This window comes from Grampus griseus (assembly GCF_964374135.1).
Source record: "Grampus griseus genome assembly, chromosome: 8".
Lineage (NCBI taxonomy): Eukaryota > Metazoa > Chordata > Mammalia > Artiodactyla > Delphinidae > Grampus > Grampus griseus.
Window position 1 is genome coordinate 39344026 of NC_139002.1, and position 17399 is coordinate 39361424.

The 17399-nt window shown below is 40.0% G+C and overlaps 1 protein-coding gene across 1 annotated transcript in view; it reads right to left on the reverse strand.

Moving 5' to 3' along the window:
* Positions 1–7212: 7212 nt before the first annotated feature.
* Positions 7213–17399, reverse strand: part of PIWIL4 (piwi like RNA-mediated gene silencing 4) — a gene marked incomplete at both ends in the record, with an annotated part of 41047 nt that continues 30860 nt past the window's right edge. Inside the window, 7 exons of the mRNA XM_082661243.1 lie at positions 7213–7329; positions 8042–8189; positions 8296–8421; positions 10320–10473; positions 11839–11909; positions 13634–13737; positions 14779–14979. Coding sequence (XP_082517369.1) covers positions 7213–7329; positions 8042–8189; positions 8296–8421; positions 10320–10473; positions 11839–11909; positions 13634–13737; positions 14779–14979 — 921 coding nt within the window. The remainder of the gene's footprint in view (positions 7330–8041; positions 8190–8295; positions 8422–10319; positions 10474–11838; positions 11910–13633; positions 13738–14778; positions 14980–17399) is intronic.

Here is a 17399-nt window from a genome sequence, read left to right on the forward strand (position 1 = left end):
TCATCATCAAGAAAAAGAGGGAGAGGACTGAAATCAATAAAATTAGAAGTGGAAAAGGAGAAGTTACGACACCGCAGAAATACAAAGCATCCTAAGAGACTACTACAAGCAACTCTATGCCAATAAAATGGAAAACTTGGAAGAAATGGACAAATTCTTAGAAAGGTATAACCTTCCAAGACTGAACCAGGAAGAAATAGATAATATGAACAGACCAATCACAAGTAATGAAATTGAAACTGTGATTGAAAATCTTCCAACAAACAAAAGTCCAGGACCAGATGGCTTCAAAGGTGAATTCTATTGAACATTAAGAGAAGCACTAACACCTACCCTTCTCAAACTCTTCCAAAAATTTAAGGAGGAAGGAACACTCCCACACTCATTCTATGAGGCCACCATCACCCTGATACCAAAAAAAGACAAATATACTACAAAAAAAGAAAGTTACAGACAAATATCACTGATAAATATAGATGTAAAAATCCTCAACAAAATACTAGCAAACAGAATCCAACAACACATTAAAAGGTTCATACACCATGATCAAGTGGGATTTATCCCAGGGATGTAAGGATTCTTCAGTATACGCAAATCAATCAATGTGATACACCATATTAACAAATTAAAGAAGAAACACCATATGATCATCTGAATAGATGCAGAAAAAGCTTTTGACAAAATTCAACACCCATTTATGATAGAAACTCTCCAGAAAGTGGGCATACAGGGAACCTACCTCAACATAATAAAGGCCATATACAACAAACCCACAGCAAACATCATTCACAATGGTGAAAAACTGAAAGCATTTCCTCAAAGATCAGGAACAAGACAAGGATGTCCACTCTCACCACTATTATTAAAGATAGTTTTGGAAGTCCTAGCCATGGCAATCAGAGAAGAAAAAGAAATAAAAGGAATACAAATTGGAAAAGAAGTAAAACTGTCACTGTTTGCAGATGACATGATACAATACATAAAGAATCCTAAAGATGCCACCAGAAAAGTACTAGAGCTATCAATGAATTTGGTAAAGTTGCAGGATACAAAATTAATGCACAGAAATCTCTTGCATTCCTATATACTAATGATGAAAAATCTGAAAGAGAAATTAACGAAACACTCCAATTTACCATTGCAACAAAAAGAATAAAATAACTAGGAATAAACCTACCTAGGGAGACAAAAGACCTGTATGCAGAAAACTGTAAGACACTGATGAAAGAAATTAAAGATGATACCAACAGATTGAGAGATATACCATGTTCTTGGATTGGAGGAATCAATATTGTGAAAATGACTATACTACCCAAAGTAATCTACAGATTGAATGCAATCCCTACCAATTACCAACCTTTTGCACAGCAAAGGAAACCATAAACAAGACAAAAAGACAATCCTCAGAATGGGAGAAAATATTTGCAAATGAATCAACAAAGGATTAATCTCCAAAATATATAAACAGTTCATGCAGATCAATATTAAAAAAACAAACAACCCAATCCAAAAATGGCAGAAGACCTAAATAAACATTTCTCCCAAGAAGACATACAGATGGCCAAGAAGCACATGAAAAGCTGCTCAACATCACTAATGGTTAGAGAAATGCAAATCAAAACTACAAGAAGGTATCACCTCACACCAGTTAGAACGGGCATCATCAGAAACTCTACAAACACCAAATGCTGGAGACAGTGTGGAGAAAAGGGAACCCTCTTGCACTGTTGCTGGGAGTGTAAATTGATACAGCCACTATGGAGAACAGGACGGAGTTTCCTTAAAAAACTAAAAAATAGAATTACCATATGACCCACAATCCCACTACTGGGCATATACCTAGAGAAAACCATAGTTCAAAAAGACACATGACCCCAATGTTCACTACAGCACCATTTATAATAGTCAGGTCATGGAAACAACCTAAATGCCCTTCGACAGATGAATGGATAAAGAAGATGTGGTATATATATATAATGGAATATTACTCAGCCATAAAAAGAAACGAAATTGGGTCGTTTGTAGAGACGTGGATGGATCTAGAGACACTCATACAGAGTGAAGTAAGTCAGAAAGAGAAAAACAAATATCGTATATTAACGCATATATGTGGAACCTAGAAAAATGGTACAGATGAATCGGTTTGCAGGACAGAAATTGAGACACTGATGTGGAGAACAAACGTATGGACACAAAGGGGCAAAAGCCGTGGGGGTGGGGGTGGGGGTGATGAATTGGGAGATTGGGATTGACATGTATACACTGATGTGCATAAAATGGATGACTAATAAGAACCTGCTCTATAAAAAAATAAATAAAATTCAAAAAATATATATATATATAAATGGCTAATACACATTTTCAAATTGTTTTCCTTTGCCAGTAATCAAATATATATAAATAAAAACAAACTATCTGACATCTACCATATTAACAACATATTTTGCTTCTAATGAGAATATACAAAACTTGTTAGCTGTGAGAGCCTAAGATATGACATTTTGGGGAAAAAATTTGCAATATATACCAAGCACCTAAAAAGTATTCTTTTTGATTTATTAATTTCACTTTTAAGAATCTAACCCAAGGAACCAACCCAAAATACTGTGAAGAAAAATTATGCCATCTTTTTATAGTAAGGGAAAATTCGAAACAACCTAGAGCTACAATAAAGAGCGAAATATGCAGTGGAATGGAAGAATGATGGGCTGGGAGTTTGGGGTTAGCAGATGCGAACTATTATGTGTAGAATGGATAAACAACAAGGTCTTAGTGTACAGCACAGGGAACTATATTCAATATCCTGAAAAAGAATATGTATTTTTATATATATATATATATATATATATATCACTTTGCTGTACAGCAGAAATTAACACAACATTGTAACTCAGCTATATTTCAAGAAAATAAATTTTTAAAAAGAGAGGGGAAATTGTTACATCCGTACAATAAAATATTATTCAATCATTAAAATTTACGCTTACCAAATTTTTAACAAAATACAAAAAACATGTTATAATCATATGTGAAAAATTAAGTATATAAAACTATATGTAGGGTATAGCTAAAGGACTAGATGAAAAGTATATATCAGAATGTTGACAGTATGTACTTCTGGGTAGTAGGTGTATTGGTGACTTTTTTTCCACCTCATTATATGTTTTTGTACATTCCAAATATTCCATAATGAAAGTCTATTATTTTTATAAATTTAAAATTAATTAAGGATTTTTTAAAACTTTCTCAGTAAATTGGAAGGAACTGGATTCCGTCTTAAATTCTTCAGTCATCCTCACTCTCTCCCCCTTCAAAACAAATCCTTTCCTCATCTTTCCTATCAGGACTGTTGGATTATCTTGGCCAGGGGGTAATGGGTCAAGTTGAAAGTGAAAAGTACAAATTTACCTGAGCAACAAAACTCAGGCATTTGACAGCACTTCTCAGAAGCAGGCATTTCATGTCTGAGATGTTGAAGTGCGTTAGGAAGAGTTAAGAGTAAACTGTCCTATGGGAAGTGGCTAACTTGAAATCCAATATTTTAAACATATGATATCTCAAGATAAATACTTTTCTTTTAAATTTCAGGTTGTGGTCAATGGGGATTCCTAAGACTACGAATCAGCTCATTTTTATTAAAAACTTAAAAATGACTTAGTGGTTAAGGAAGTTGTGTCAGTTTGAGTCCCTCAAGAAACAGACACCAAGGCAGAATTAGACTTTTCAGAGATTTATTGAGAGAAAAGTCTGTGAAGGATGAAAGTGAGAGGGGGTAGTTAAGTAGGAAGAGCATACAGACCAAGATGCCAGTCTGACATCCATGAAAGGAGAGGGGGAAGGGAAGTGGGTTGGTAGGAAGAGCCCCAGACTACAGGGCAGTTCTGAGAAAGCCTTGGTCAAGTCAAAGAGGACTGCCCAATAGTGGAGTCCCATGTTGGGCAGAAATGGCCCAAATCTAGCACCTCTGCTGAGCCCAGTCAGTGGCAAGGAGCAGCCTGGGGTGAGCCTGCTCTCAACATCACCACTGCAGTGGACCCTGAGCGTAGCATCTGGAGGCTGTCAGCCAGTTGCAGGAGGTGTGATTAGTGCCCTTCATGGCTGCCATGGAAATGTATTCAAAGTATGCTCTCTTCCAGAGCCTGCTTTCCAACCCCCAAATAAAAGCAAAACCAAAAAACTCACTCCCTAAAACAGCAACTGGTAGACTGCTTATATCTACAGAAAACATTAAGCTTTCCTTTAAGCAAGATTGTGGAATTCAGAACCTAGCATAGTACCTGGCACATTACAGGGACCTGTATTTGCTGACTAAATTATGTCACTTCATGTCTCATGAAGTATAATAACATGGCGCTCTTGTTTAAACCCAGATACCCTAGACTGGACATTTCTACACATTTCTACAATGTGAACATTGTTAGGTGTCTTTACAGGTAGATACATTAAGGCTCAGAGACGTTAAGTCACTTGCCCAAGGTCATACAGCTGGTAAGTGGTGGTTCTGGGATTCAAACCCAGGATTACTGCCCTAGACCAGTAGTCCTCAACCCTGGCTAACCGTCAGCATCACCTGATGATCAGACTTCACCTCAGACCAATAAAATCATTATTTCTGGAAGTGGGCCCAGGTGCCAATGTTTTTTTACAAAGCTTTTAAATATAGGAAGTTCTAATGTTTCCATGGTTGAGCACTACTGGTCTACTCCAACCCCTTCTCATATTGCAAATTGGGTAACAGTCTCATAGAGAAGTTATCACATCCCAATCACATCCCAAAGCTGAAAGAGTTGGAACCAGAGCTCAAATGAAGAGTTTCCTAATCCATGCTGCCCTCTGGCAGCTCACTTGGGGTTGGCTATTCTTCCACAATCTGTTGTACCGCATGGACCAGGCAAAGGCAGGGGGCTCGGCCTATACGACAGTCCTTGTGTGCCCCCTGGTGGGTTAAAATGGTAAAGAGCCGCTACCTTGGACAGTGCTTAATAGGTAAAAGGATGAAGAACTCTAGAGGCCTGTGGCTCGTCTCATCAACGTGCTGCATGTAGGTTTATACAAGCCGGCTGTTAGCTGGTGGCGCTTTACATCAACCTTGTACTTGGAAGGAAGAAAACCACATCGTCAACACAAAAACACAACCACTCTGGATTTATACAGTGCCTTGCCTCTAAGACTTGCTATTCAAGGCCAACTTTAAAGCATATAAGGCACTCCCTCATCTAAGAACTCTGGGAGAAGTTTTTTTTTAATCTTTTCTTAAAGCAGTAGAGTCTTGTGGTTCACCTCTCAGGCTTTGGAGTCAAACACACCTGAGGACAAGTTCTAGCTCCACAATTATTAATTTTATAAACTTTGGTTAGCCACATGGCTGTTTTACCACCTGTAAAATGGTCATTATAGTGCCTAATTCATATAGTTGTTGTGAAGAGTTAATGTGTATGTAAAGTGCTTAGCACTGTGCCTGCAATGTATTAACCCCCCCTCCACCCTTATACCCCACAAAAGGTTATTGTTACTATTACTGGAGTGGACCCATGGTGGGTGCATTTTTGCCTGGCCCGGACAAAACTCTCAAACAGGAAAAGACTGTGCTCTCTTAAATGATCTCTGCATTGGTGTCTGCTTCCCCTCATCCCTCAGAGAGAAACTTCTGCTCTCTGCTTCCCACTTCACCGCAGCCTTTCACACACTCTCTCCCCTGGGAGAAGAATCTGGAACTCTGAACTTTCCTGCATCGAAATATTCTCATTCCTGGGGCAGTCCTGTGAAAGGGATAGAAGATGAGGAGAAACCAGCAACGGAAACTGAGAATGAGTGATGGATGCAACAGGAGAGAAACCAGGAGAGTGTTATCCTAGAGGCCACGTGGAGTGTCTCAAGATGGAGGAAATGACCAACTGGGTCAAATGCTGTGACAGGTCAGGGAAGGTGAGGACTGAGAATTGACCATCGGATTTAATAAAACGGAGGTCACTGGCCACCTTGACAAAAGCAATTTTGCTCTCGTGGTTGTGGTGAAATTCTGAGTGGAGTATGGAACTGGGTTCATTTTTCTGTAAAGAGGAGCAAAGAAATGGGGTGGGAGCTGGAGGGCAAATGTTTCTGTTTTAATATGGAAGAAATAAGAGTAGATTTACAATGCTGATGGGAATAATCCAGTGCGAGAGGGAAATTGATGATGCAGAAGGGAGAGGGAAGGATTGCTAAAGCAGTGTTCTTGATAGAGCAGAGGGAACGGGATTTAGTACACCAGTGGAGGGCCTTCCACAGGAGCGCAGACACAGTTTATTTATGATAATGAGGCGAGGGGCAGGGTCTATGCACAGAGATGCCCTTAGGTGGGTAGATGGGATGGTAGTCTGTGCAAGTTCTCTCCTCATGGCATCTGTCTTTTCTGTGCAGTAGGAAGCAAGGTCATCAATGAGAGCAGTTGCTACTAAGTGAAATAAAATTCCCTAAGAGAAATAAAATTCCCTAAGAGAACAAGTGAAATCTGAAAAAGAATATATATATATATATACACACACACACACACACATATACATATATATATCACTGAATCATTTTGCTGTACACTTGAAACTAACACAACATTGTAAATTAACTACACTTCAATTTTCAAAAAGAGAGAATAAGTGAAATATTCATTTTTAGAAATATAACTCAAAGAGTGATGGTGAAGTGGTCTACTGGGTAAGAGTCTTTGCTGAAAACCCTTAAATAATGAAATTCACATGAAATGCCAACTGAAATCTGAATAACAGTAAACACACATGTGATGCTCTTAATGTTCTTTATTTTCTAACAACTATTTAAACCACTCAACAAAACGCTCTGTAACATAATTTAAGAAAACTTCTGCAAATTTTAGTGTAGAAAGTAGACCCCGTTTGCCTACCATCAAAACATCATGCAAACATTTATTTTCTTAGAAGCTATTTAGCTTTGTAGTATTACTTTCAGATGATAGTACATTTTAATTCCGTACACCACAATAAGCATTCACTTCAAGCAAGTAACCTTTAAAATAAAACAACATACATTTCTTTTGAACCATTTCAGATTCAGTTATTTGGGGTTTTTTTCTTTTCCGTAAGTTAAAACTAAACTGAATCTCCTTCCCCCAGTCACAGCCTCGAGCTCACGGCAGATTTGTACGAAGTACACCAACGACTCCTCAGAAACCTCCGCTAGGGATGCCCGTGGTTCATGTCATCACAGGTAGAAGAGAGAATTGGCTAATTCCAAACTTGGTTCTTTATGAGTGCTTTGTGCCACCAGAAAGGTCAGCTTGTGTGCATACTGACACGGGGCTGGAACACTGATTAGGCCCTAAGGAGGAAAAAGTATTGGTAATGATTAAGAGAATAACTTCCTCTTCAAAGTGGTATTTTTTTCCTGAGTTTTTTCATCCACTAGTTTTATACAAGATAGAATGTAAGTCAATTGGAAGCAAACTCAATCAACAAAGGGCACCCTTTCTCCTGGGAACTTAAATTCACTTAGCAAGATGGGAGAGCAGAGAGGGCCAGTCTGGCTTCCCGGTGCTGGGACCTGCGAGCCACATGCTTAGGGCTGATCTAAGTTTCCTACAATTTGATGGTCCAAGGGGCTCAGAGCAAATCTTGACTTTGGACTTGGTGAGCAGCTCTGGGCCTAACGTATAGGAATACAGAACAGAGCCAAGCCTGTTACTTTCCCACCAGACACAACATCTGAGTTGTCTTCAATTGCCTCATCTGTAACTTGGAAATAACAATACCCTGATTTCCTCCCAGGCTGGCATAAGAAAATGTATATAATAAAGTCTTCTAGAAAAATTATCAACGCTAATGCATTATAGAGTTACTGCTATTTTACGCCTATGATAGACTGGGTTTCATCCACTGTGGACTTAAGAAGTCATTCATTCATTCATTCATCCCTCCTTTGTGGAAAATCAGGCATTGTGCCAGGGGTTGGGACACCAAGGTGAATCGGGTGACAACTCCCTGGTAGGCACCTCGAGTACCACTCTGTACCTAAATAAACAGCTGTCACTTACTGGCCAGTTGTAGTAGAGGTGGCACAGTTTGAATGTGAGTCTCTGCATGTGGTCGGGCTTCAGGCCGTTGTCATCATAAATGACATTATAGTAGGTGGGATTAAGGGTTCCCCGACAGGCAACCCGGCTGATCAAGTAAAAGTCATACCTGAGGGGAAAAGAAGGACTGTGAGAAAGAAAGCTCGCAGAACAGGACCGAAACTGACCACACACAGTCAAAGCTTTGTTAAAAACGGATTTTCTAACAGACTTGCCATTCAGGCCGTGTTGCTCCTGAATCCACGATGGTGCCAAGAGGTGGGTTCTGCAGAGTTCGGCCTGTTTCCATCAAGAATCGTGGCATGCACTTCTTCCTGACCACGATCACTGACAGTTTGGGGCTTGGAACAAGAGAGGCAAAATAATAAATAAATAAATAAATAAATATGGAGAGAACTAAACCAAGCCATGCAACTTTCTATTTATTTATATATATTTTTTGGTAATCTTAAAATGAAATAAATTGATCAGCGAAACATTGCAAAACAAAGAAAAATTACCCCCAATCTCCCCTCCCCCAGAGACACAAACAATTTTTTAAATCAAGGATTGTCTTCATTTGTTGCAAAAGCGTGGTATGCTCAGTCATTTGACCAATTTATATCACTGAGGCGGGACAGGGGAGAATGGTTCACAGGACAATGAACTACAATCAGCACTTCTAAAGAAAGATTTTTCAGAATTATCCGTGGAGACAATATTTTCTTCCCATTAGCAATCATCTCTATTTTCACCTTCAGTCTTCTCAATTTCTGAATAGCAAAGGAAGAACCAGAAGTTCCTCTTATTCTTCAAATCAACGCTTCTGAATCCTGCAAAACACGCACCTGGGAGGATCGATGGACGGTCCACATACACATATGGGCCAAATGCTAAATGACCAAGTGTTAAGTCAGTATTTGGTAAAATCCAAATCCAAATCCAAATATTCCCATCACGGAAGAAACCTCTAGGATGCAAGGGTCACTGAAATTTCACTTTAAGTGTTTTAATTTTTTTTTTTTTTTTTTGCGGTACGCGGGCCTCTCACTGTTGTGGCCTCTCCCGTTGCGGAGCACAGGCTCTGGACGCGCAGGCTCAGCGGCCATGGCTCAGGGGCCCAGCCGCTCTGCGGCATGTGGGATCTTCCCGGACCGGGGCACGAACACGTGTCCCCTGTGTCGGCAGGCGGACCCTCAACCACTGCGCCACCAAGGAAGCCCTAAGTGTTTTAATTATTTTAAAAATATATTATTAATGTTTTCAATCTTGAAACTTTTTAAAAGTTGATGTTATAGTGCAGGAGAACTAACTCCTTAGCACCGTCAGCTGCTAAATTTACTCCTGTGATCCCCAAATTGCATGGAGGTGATTCTTAATAAAATCTAACTAACCCAAGGTCAGCGGGGAATGAGAAATTTTGGCTTTGATATTTTGGATACAGCTAAAGGTGGTTCTGCCTCCAAACTATGATTCTCTCCCTCTTTTCTGATGGTTACTAATGAGGTCAAGGCTCAGCTCCTTTGGGGCTCGTGGCTGCGACACTTTGGTTGACGGTGGTGACGACGGTGTAACCCTACAGACCAAGCTCTATGCACAACAGAATAAGAGGCTTTCTGAGGATTTTAAGAAGCCAATTTAAGATCGTCATCCTCCTCCATTTTCTAGTTCTAACATTTTTCTTGCACTTAACACTTGACACAGTCATGGAGGAAAATATACCAAGACACTGAATCTAGAAGTGTGACAGCAGAGCAAGGTACTTGGTGTTTAGCATGGTCTGATTTTCATATGTAGCCCAGCTTTCACAGCACACACACCACTCTCAGCACCTTCTGCAGACCTGAGCTGCACATCAGTGCCTGCAGGTCAGAGGCTTTTGCCCTGTGTCTTGATTTAGGCCTCAAAGTTGAAACCACAGCTTGTTTTTTCCCCTAGCATGTTAATAGGTGTGAAGCATCTTCACCTGCCAGCAGCCCTGCAGGCTTCCTGCTGAATCTCAGTGTCAGGCACCCTGGAGGATTCCTGCCTTCTTCTGGTGCCCCGACCCAGGGCCCCCAAAAGCTCATACCACCCAGACTATTTACGTAATACCATCCCAACTACCCTCCAACCTAGGGTTGGTTGTACTTGCATAATGCAGAAATGTAGTGAAACTTAACTGCATGGAAAAAAAAAAGAGATGCTGGCATATAGTAATTTTAATAGTTGCGATGAATATGCTAGAACTGGAAGTGGGGGAAGGATACTAATTTGATACCTGGTATTTGAACTTGCTTCTGTCACACTGCTCAGTAGCTGTGGAACTTCATATTCAATGAGTGTCCTTAGCTGACCATCCCCTACACCGTCACGGTACACAATTATCCGTCCTGGCAAACCCTGGTTATGCTTGTACCATCTGTTCAGTGCCCCTGCAGGATTTGGTGTTAGTAAGAAAAGAATGACTTGCTTGATGCCAAAAAAGAATAACATTCCCATATATTTTAACATTTAAATAGCTTGCTAGTTCAGACCATGATAAGACAGGGTAATACCTAATTTGGGTTGTATTTGCAATAATATAAAAATGGATACCTTTCCAGAACATTCCTGCAACTCTGCTATTTAAGGAATCATTATGGTTTCTATGGCATAATGTATTCTCAAACTTAGCATATCTCTTTAGTAAAATTTTAATATTTAAGCAATAAATTAAAATTTAATTCATGCAATAGACATACAAATTTCCCAAACCCATATTAATACTAATTTAGTTTCTTGAAATCTATAAATCCTCTCAATAAGGACAGACTGGATAATTTTAGGTAAATTTCTTCTCTAATGAGCATAAATATGAAAACATAAGGAAACGACTTGGCTGTTCCTCTAAAAGCATCTCTTCACGTGGATTCACCCATCACTCTCGCTGACAATATGAACTCTGAAAATTTTCCACTCGCTCTAAGAAATTGCCTGAAGAGCAGAGGCCAGACAGTGACTCCTGCCCAACAGAGGCTTTTCATAACTGCTACTAAGGTTTTGAAGTGAGGGGAAAGTAATATGATAAAATATTTCTTTTCACGCATATACGGCACCATTGTTTTAGGAGAGTTTATTGCCCAGGAAATTCATTTGTTTGATAGAAGATGACCGTATATGTAAGCCCACTACCAAAATATGTCACCAAATTCACCTTTTTTGGAAACAAATATTTATGACCCCCCAAAGTTGATAGCTGGGACGATGCAAATCGGGGAGTGATTTGCACAGGTCACAATGCTAGGGAATGACCAAGCCAGATTCAGACCAGGGTTGGAAAGGGCATGGGAACCCCAGACCCCCTCTTTCTACTGCATCCCATTGTAAGGAGGGCACCCTCCCCATCTGCTGCCTTTCCCATCTTCTCCTGCCACGCCACACTTGATGTGTCAGCATCCCCATCCCAGTCCCAAAAGCTTCTCTCCTATTTCTAGACCTAATGCTGGTCTGTCATAATCCTTGCTCCTCCAGGGTAGGTTTATTCTGACCTTCAAACTGCTTGCAAGAGCCACCAGCAGCTACAGACTTTTTTTCCTCCTGGCTTTTAGTTTATCACACACAGACACAAATGTAAATTCGACAGAGCCTGTCTGTTAGCTTGAGTCAGGCCACAACTTCAGGGTCTCCTACTGGGTGGCAGTCAACTCAGGCAGGCTTGAGAAGTCTGTTTCCACCTGTCTGGTCTGCTAGAGGCTTATGAATTTGGGGTCTGAAAGAACAGTGCTTGGAGCCCACCCCCATTGTTACACTTTTAGTACCAGTCATGAAAACCTTTAAGCAATCTGCAACATCAGCCGTTGTTCTCTGAAGCATACAGCGGGAGAACCATCTAAAGTAAGCAAAGAACAAAAGTAAAGTTCAGTTTCAAAATTTCTATTCTGAGCATGCATTAGTATTAAGAAATAGACATAAGTAAATTAATGTTCATAATTTTATATACACTGTATGATTACAATTATATTAAAATGCTCTCCCTCACTGCCCCCCCCCAATAAAATTTATTGATACGAGAAACTAAAGCACAGTGCTAGCATCAGACGTCTCTGGGTTCAAATCCTGGCTGGTATACTCACCAGCTATGTGACTTTTTTATGTGAACCTAAGCCTCAGTTTTCTCATTTGTGCCAAGGAAATTTATAAGATAGTAAGGTAGTTAGTACCTCATAGGGTTGTTGTAAAAATTAAACTAGATAATATATGTACTTAGCACAGCACTTGGTACATAATAAGCATTGATAAATAGAGACCACTACATTATTATTATAAGGGAATTTATTAGTTTAGCAGATCTACTTTAAAAATATTCAAAGATTTCTCAAGCATAAACTTCATTTCTATAGGTAAGCTTTTGGGAATTGAAATCTTAACATGATTAACTTATTTAGATTTCAGAAGCAAGTTCTCTTGCTCAAATTATTCATTAAAAGCACTTGGAAAATGAAGATCATGACTTAGTGGTATATATGTGTCCACATTATTCCAGTTCTCTAAATCTGTGCAATAATAATGATGCAATTAGAAATGCTGCTAACAGTCGGAAGTCCCTTATGTGCTTGATTAAGGAAGTGACATACAGAACAGGGATCTCATACAACCTGGGCTGAAGTCAGGGGCACGCAGTTACATTGCTGCTTTTCCTGTCTCCCACAATCCCCAATATATACCTGATCACAATTTAGAGGAGTACATCACATAGCTTAATTCTAGGAAGAAAACATGGTTCAAAACAGCCTCAAAACACATTGTTTAGTTACGAATATTGAAACACTTCAAAGAACTACAATTTAACATGTACTATGAGTCAATGCTTAATGTGTTATCCCTCATCCTTGCCTATGTTTTTTTTTGTTGGTTTTTTTTTTGCGGTACGCGGGCCTCTCACTGCTATGGCCTCTCCCGTTGCAGAGCACAGGCTCCAGACGCGCAGGCTCAGCGGCCATGGCTCACGGGCCCAGCCACTCCGCGGCATGTGGATCTTCGCGGACCGAGGCACGAACCCGTGTCCCCTGCATCGGCAGGCGGACTCTCAACCACTGCGCCACCAGGGAAGCCCCTTGCCTATGTTTTTAATAGCTGTGTAAACAACCACCACATCAAGTTTCTGCGAGCATTAAAAACAACAATAACAGCAAGCATGTCTTGAGCATTTACCATAATAGGTAAGTGACAGATCAGGATATAAATCCAGGCAATCTGATTCTCAACTTCTTGACATCGTGTATGTAAACTTCCTAGTATGGAGCCCAATACAGTGCAGGTGTTCAGAAAACAAATGCACAAGAATTTCTACACGGCCATCATTTGGGGAATATGATTTGCATACGAGCAACAGCTTGTCCTAATGTATGTATAAAAATAGTTTTTTAATGAACTACACTTTACCCCAATATTATCCATTACATTTATAGATGTAAGTATAATTTATGACCATAAGTGTCCATATTTTAAAAATGAGTGAAGAATACAAACTATTCCTTTCTGTAAAGTCTTTAGTTAAACCACAAGTAATAGTCTAAATAACTGAAGAATATGTTAGGGTAATTTTAAAAGTACCTGGTGATTCTGGGGTTAATACTGGCCACAAATCCAACCACCACCATTCCCTGGTTGAATGCATCTTTACAGACATCAATACCAACCACCATCAGGGACTTTAACTGTAAAATTAAAATTTTTCATGATTTAATGGAATGAGGTGTTTTCCCAAGCAATGATGTATTATGAAGTTTTTAAAAGACTGTCCCTAGTTATTGAATTATTTAAGTTAAGCTATGTGCCAGGGAGATCAAGGTCGAGACGAGGCAGATTATTAAACCAGAAACCAGAGAAACTTAAAGATGAAGGGAATAATAAGAACCTGCTTCAAAGAAAAACAAAAAGCAAAAAGATGGAGGGAACAATATAGTACATACTCTGCTTAAGAGACTCATTGTAATAAAAAATGGCCACCATCCTTTATGGGGGTGGGCAAGGGCCATCAGTGGCTCAAGAGATTCTGGTAAAGTGGCCCGTCCATTTCTCCCCTGTCTCGAGGCTGAAGGAATCTGAAGGGAAATTCCATTCCCCATTCTTCAGCTCTCTAAGGAATCCTCACTTGTCTATGTCCTCCAGGAGGGGCAGCTGGGGGTAACCTTGTACATCCTGGTTAAGGGAATAGGCAACATTCCCTCATTCCTCACCCTCCTCACTTCCTCCCATGGTGGCCATAGCTCAGGAAAGAGGAGAAGATTTTCTCAGTTCCCAACACGACTTGGACGTTTGTATCACAGGCTCTGCCGGTTCCCCAAGCTCTAGTGGGGGCGTCCCATCCAGGGTTCAAGGCTACTCTGCAAAGTATCACCCTGCTGAAAGCAGGTAAAGGCAGAGGCCATGGAGCACAGATTTTAAACCACGGCTGGGAGGCTCCAAATCAAGTGCCTCCAAGTCGATGTCAAACTAGATTCTCTTTCACGAAAGATTCTGTTATTAGCTTAACCGAAGCTCCATGAGAACAGGGGCCACGCCTCACCTTCTGGATACCCTCCCAGTGGCTGGTGTAACGGAGCCCAGAGCAGACAAACATACAACCCACCAACCCACCAAACAAAGCAAATATTTCTAGGATCACGTGAAAAGATCTCCTCCTACTTTGATTTAATTTTTAAAATTCATTAATAGATAGATTGATGACTAAAAGAAAAAGAGTGACGGTTCCTCACAGGGATCTCCACAGCCCACAGCTCGCCTCCGAGTTTACAGGTCATCTGCAAGGCAATCTTGGTAGCGATGCTCATCAACATTCCCTGTTTATTCAACGTCTGAGCAAGCACACACTGGCTGGGGACGGGGCAGTCGGAGCTCAAATATTTTTTAATGGAATCATAATAGCTATTCTGATTAGAAGGCAGAATACACATTACCTGAAAGTCAAAAAAAAAAAAAAAAACAGAAGAAAGTTCATTTACTTATGTTCAGAGGAAGCTTTAAAAAAACACGAATATATGGATGCAAACATCTTTTGCCCTTAAGTTCCCAAGAAGCAAATATTAACATACCCACAGTTCTTCTCTTTTTTATTATTTTTTTTATTTGGCCACACCACACAGCTTGCAGTATCTTAGTTCCCTGACCAGGGATTGAGCATGGGCCACGGCAGTGAAAGCACCAAGTCTTAACCACTGGACCACCAGGGAATTGCCCCTACAGTTCTTCTCTTAAATGGCCTTTAAAGAGCAATGAATCTAAGCGATTTAAAATGCCTTCTCATCAGCCATCCACTCTGCAAAGCCTCCCTCCAACCCTACCACTTCCCTTGGCTCTTCCTTCCTCCTTGCTTCTCTGCCAATCTGATTCTGCCAGTCTCCTCAAATTCCCTTCCATCCTAGCTCTTCCTCCAGCTGCCTCCCTTACTGCAGTGATCCTTCCCTGTAGCTCTCCAGCTATCATCCCCACTGCCTCCTCCCCAACTTCATCCACAGATAAGCAAAGTGGAGAATTAGCTTAAATTGTGGTCTTTTTCCCATTAGGCGCTGGACAGGCAAAATAAAAGGAAGAAGCAACAACACATTTTTTGTTAACCGGACTTGAGTGTAAGGTATGAGGGGAGGGAAAATAAGGAAAAAGAAGGTTCAGGTGCTCTGGTATTTTTAAATTCCACCCTTCTCTCTCACTGCCTCTACTTCCCATCAAGTACTTCCCTCACAGAAGGACCTCTCCTGGCCTAACTCCATCTCCTTCCTATGTTTTATTCTCTACTTTCAAAACACCCAAATTACAGAAAAGATAGGCACTGTCATAATTAACAGAAAACAACGTGATTTTTTTCACCTATAGGACTGTTCATTATCATAATGTCAAGGGCTAAAATTATTTACACTTAATTATATAAAGTTGGGAAAAATATTTTTAAATTATCAGCAAAATTCTCTTAGGGGGGTTTCCTGCCTTCCATCCCATGAGTCTGGGACTAAGCAAGGTAGGTGGAAGAACAAGGAATAGCCCAATGGGGACCAGGACCAAAAGAAGGTGGGAGTCAAGTGAGACTGGTTACACACCATGGATAAAGAAGCAAGTATGTGGAGAATAATAAGGGCCATGTTTCTCACTATTAGAGAGATGAGGTACAAATATGGAAAGGGGGAACACTTTCCTGTGGCACTGGGTTGCAACTGGAGGCGTGAACACGTTTTTAATCTTTAAAATTTTAATAAAATATTTTAATATATACATAACTACATACAGTAATAAAATGGATGCAAGTGTGTATGTATATATATGCACACACATACATATACATATTTCTTAGCTTTGCCCATTGGGAAAGCCTAGGGGCAGTGACACCCCAGTAGCAAATAAACACACCCAGCGCCCAGATCTTGGTTTCTAAATACTGTTCTCTACCAAAAGGAATCAGGGCTCACTGGGAAAACATATGATTCTAGAGTTCGACAGCAAAACTTAGATTAACCTGGAATGTCTTATTGTGCCAGACAGTAAGGAATTGTTCTAAGAAAGTTGGGAAGGTGTCAAAAAGACACACAAGTCAGCTTGAATGGGGCTCCCACTGGCAAAACCAAGGACAATTTGGATATCGAAATAAATAACAGTAGTGATAGACTATAAGCTGGTACATAAAATAGGAATCCATGAATCCATACTGATGTAAATAAGTGAACAAACAAACAAATGGGAAGAAGAGAAAGCTCTTCCTTATAATGCCAACTAATAATTATAGAAGGAAGTATAAAATTAGAAAGCCACCATTTGGCAACCATCAGAGTAGTAATGGATTCAGACAAGAATTACCAATGGATTCTAAAACTAGTAGGAAAAGTCTGATGAAGAACAGGATATTTTCATAGTCTCAAAGTATCTCCCTACCAAAAAAATAAAGAAAAAAACCTGATTAATTACAAAGAGAAAAAGTGTAACTTTACAATGGAGAAAATTGACAGAAACCATCTTAATCAATGGAGTCCCCCCGGTAAGATGCAGTAAGAACACAGAATCATTGCTGTGATAACTCCTGCCAAAAGTGCATAACCTGAATTTAATCATAAGGAAACATTAGACAAACCCAAATTGAGGGACATTATATAAAATAACTGGTTTATGCTCTTCAAAACTGGAAGGTCATCAAAGTCAAGGGAAAACTAGGGAACTGTTACAGACTGAAGGCGAGATTAAAGAGACAGGGAAACTAAGGGCAACATATTAGATCCTTTTAACAGAGAAGACATTTGGGGGACAAATGGAGAAATATGAGTGGAGTCTGTGGATTAGCTAGTTGTACTGCTCCCTGATTTTGATGGTTGTTCTATGGTTCCATAGGAGAGTGGCC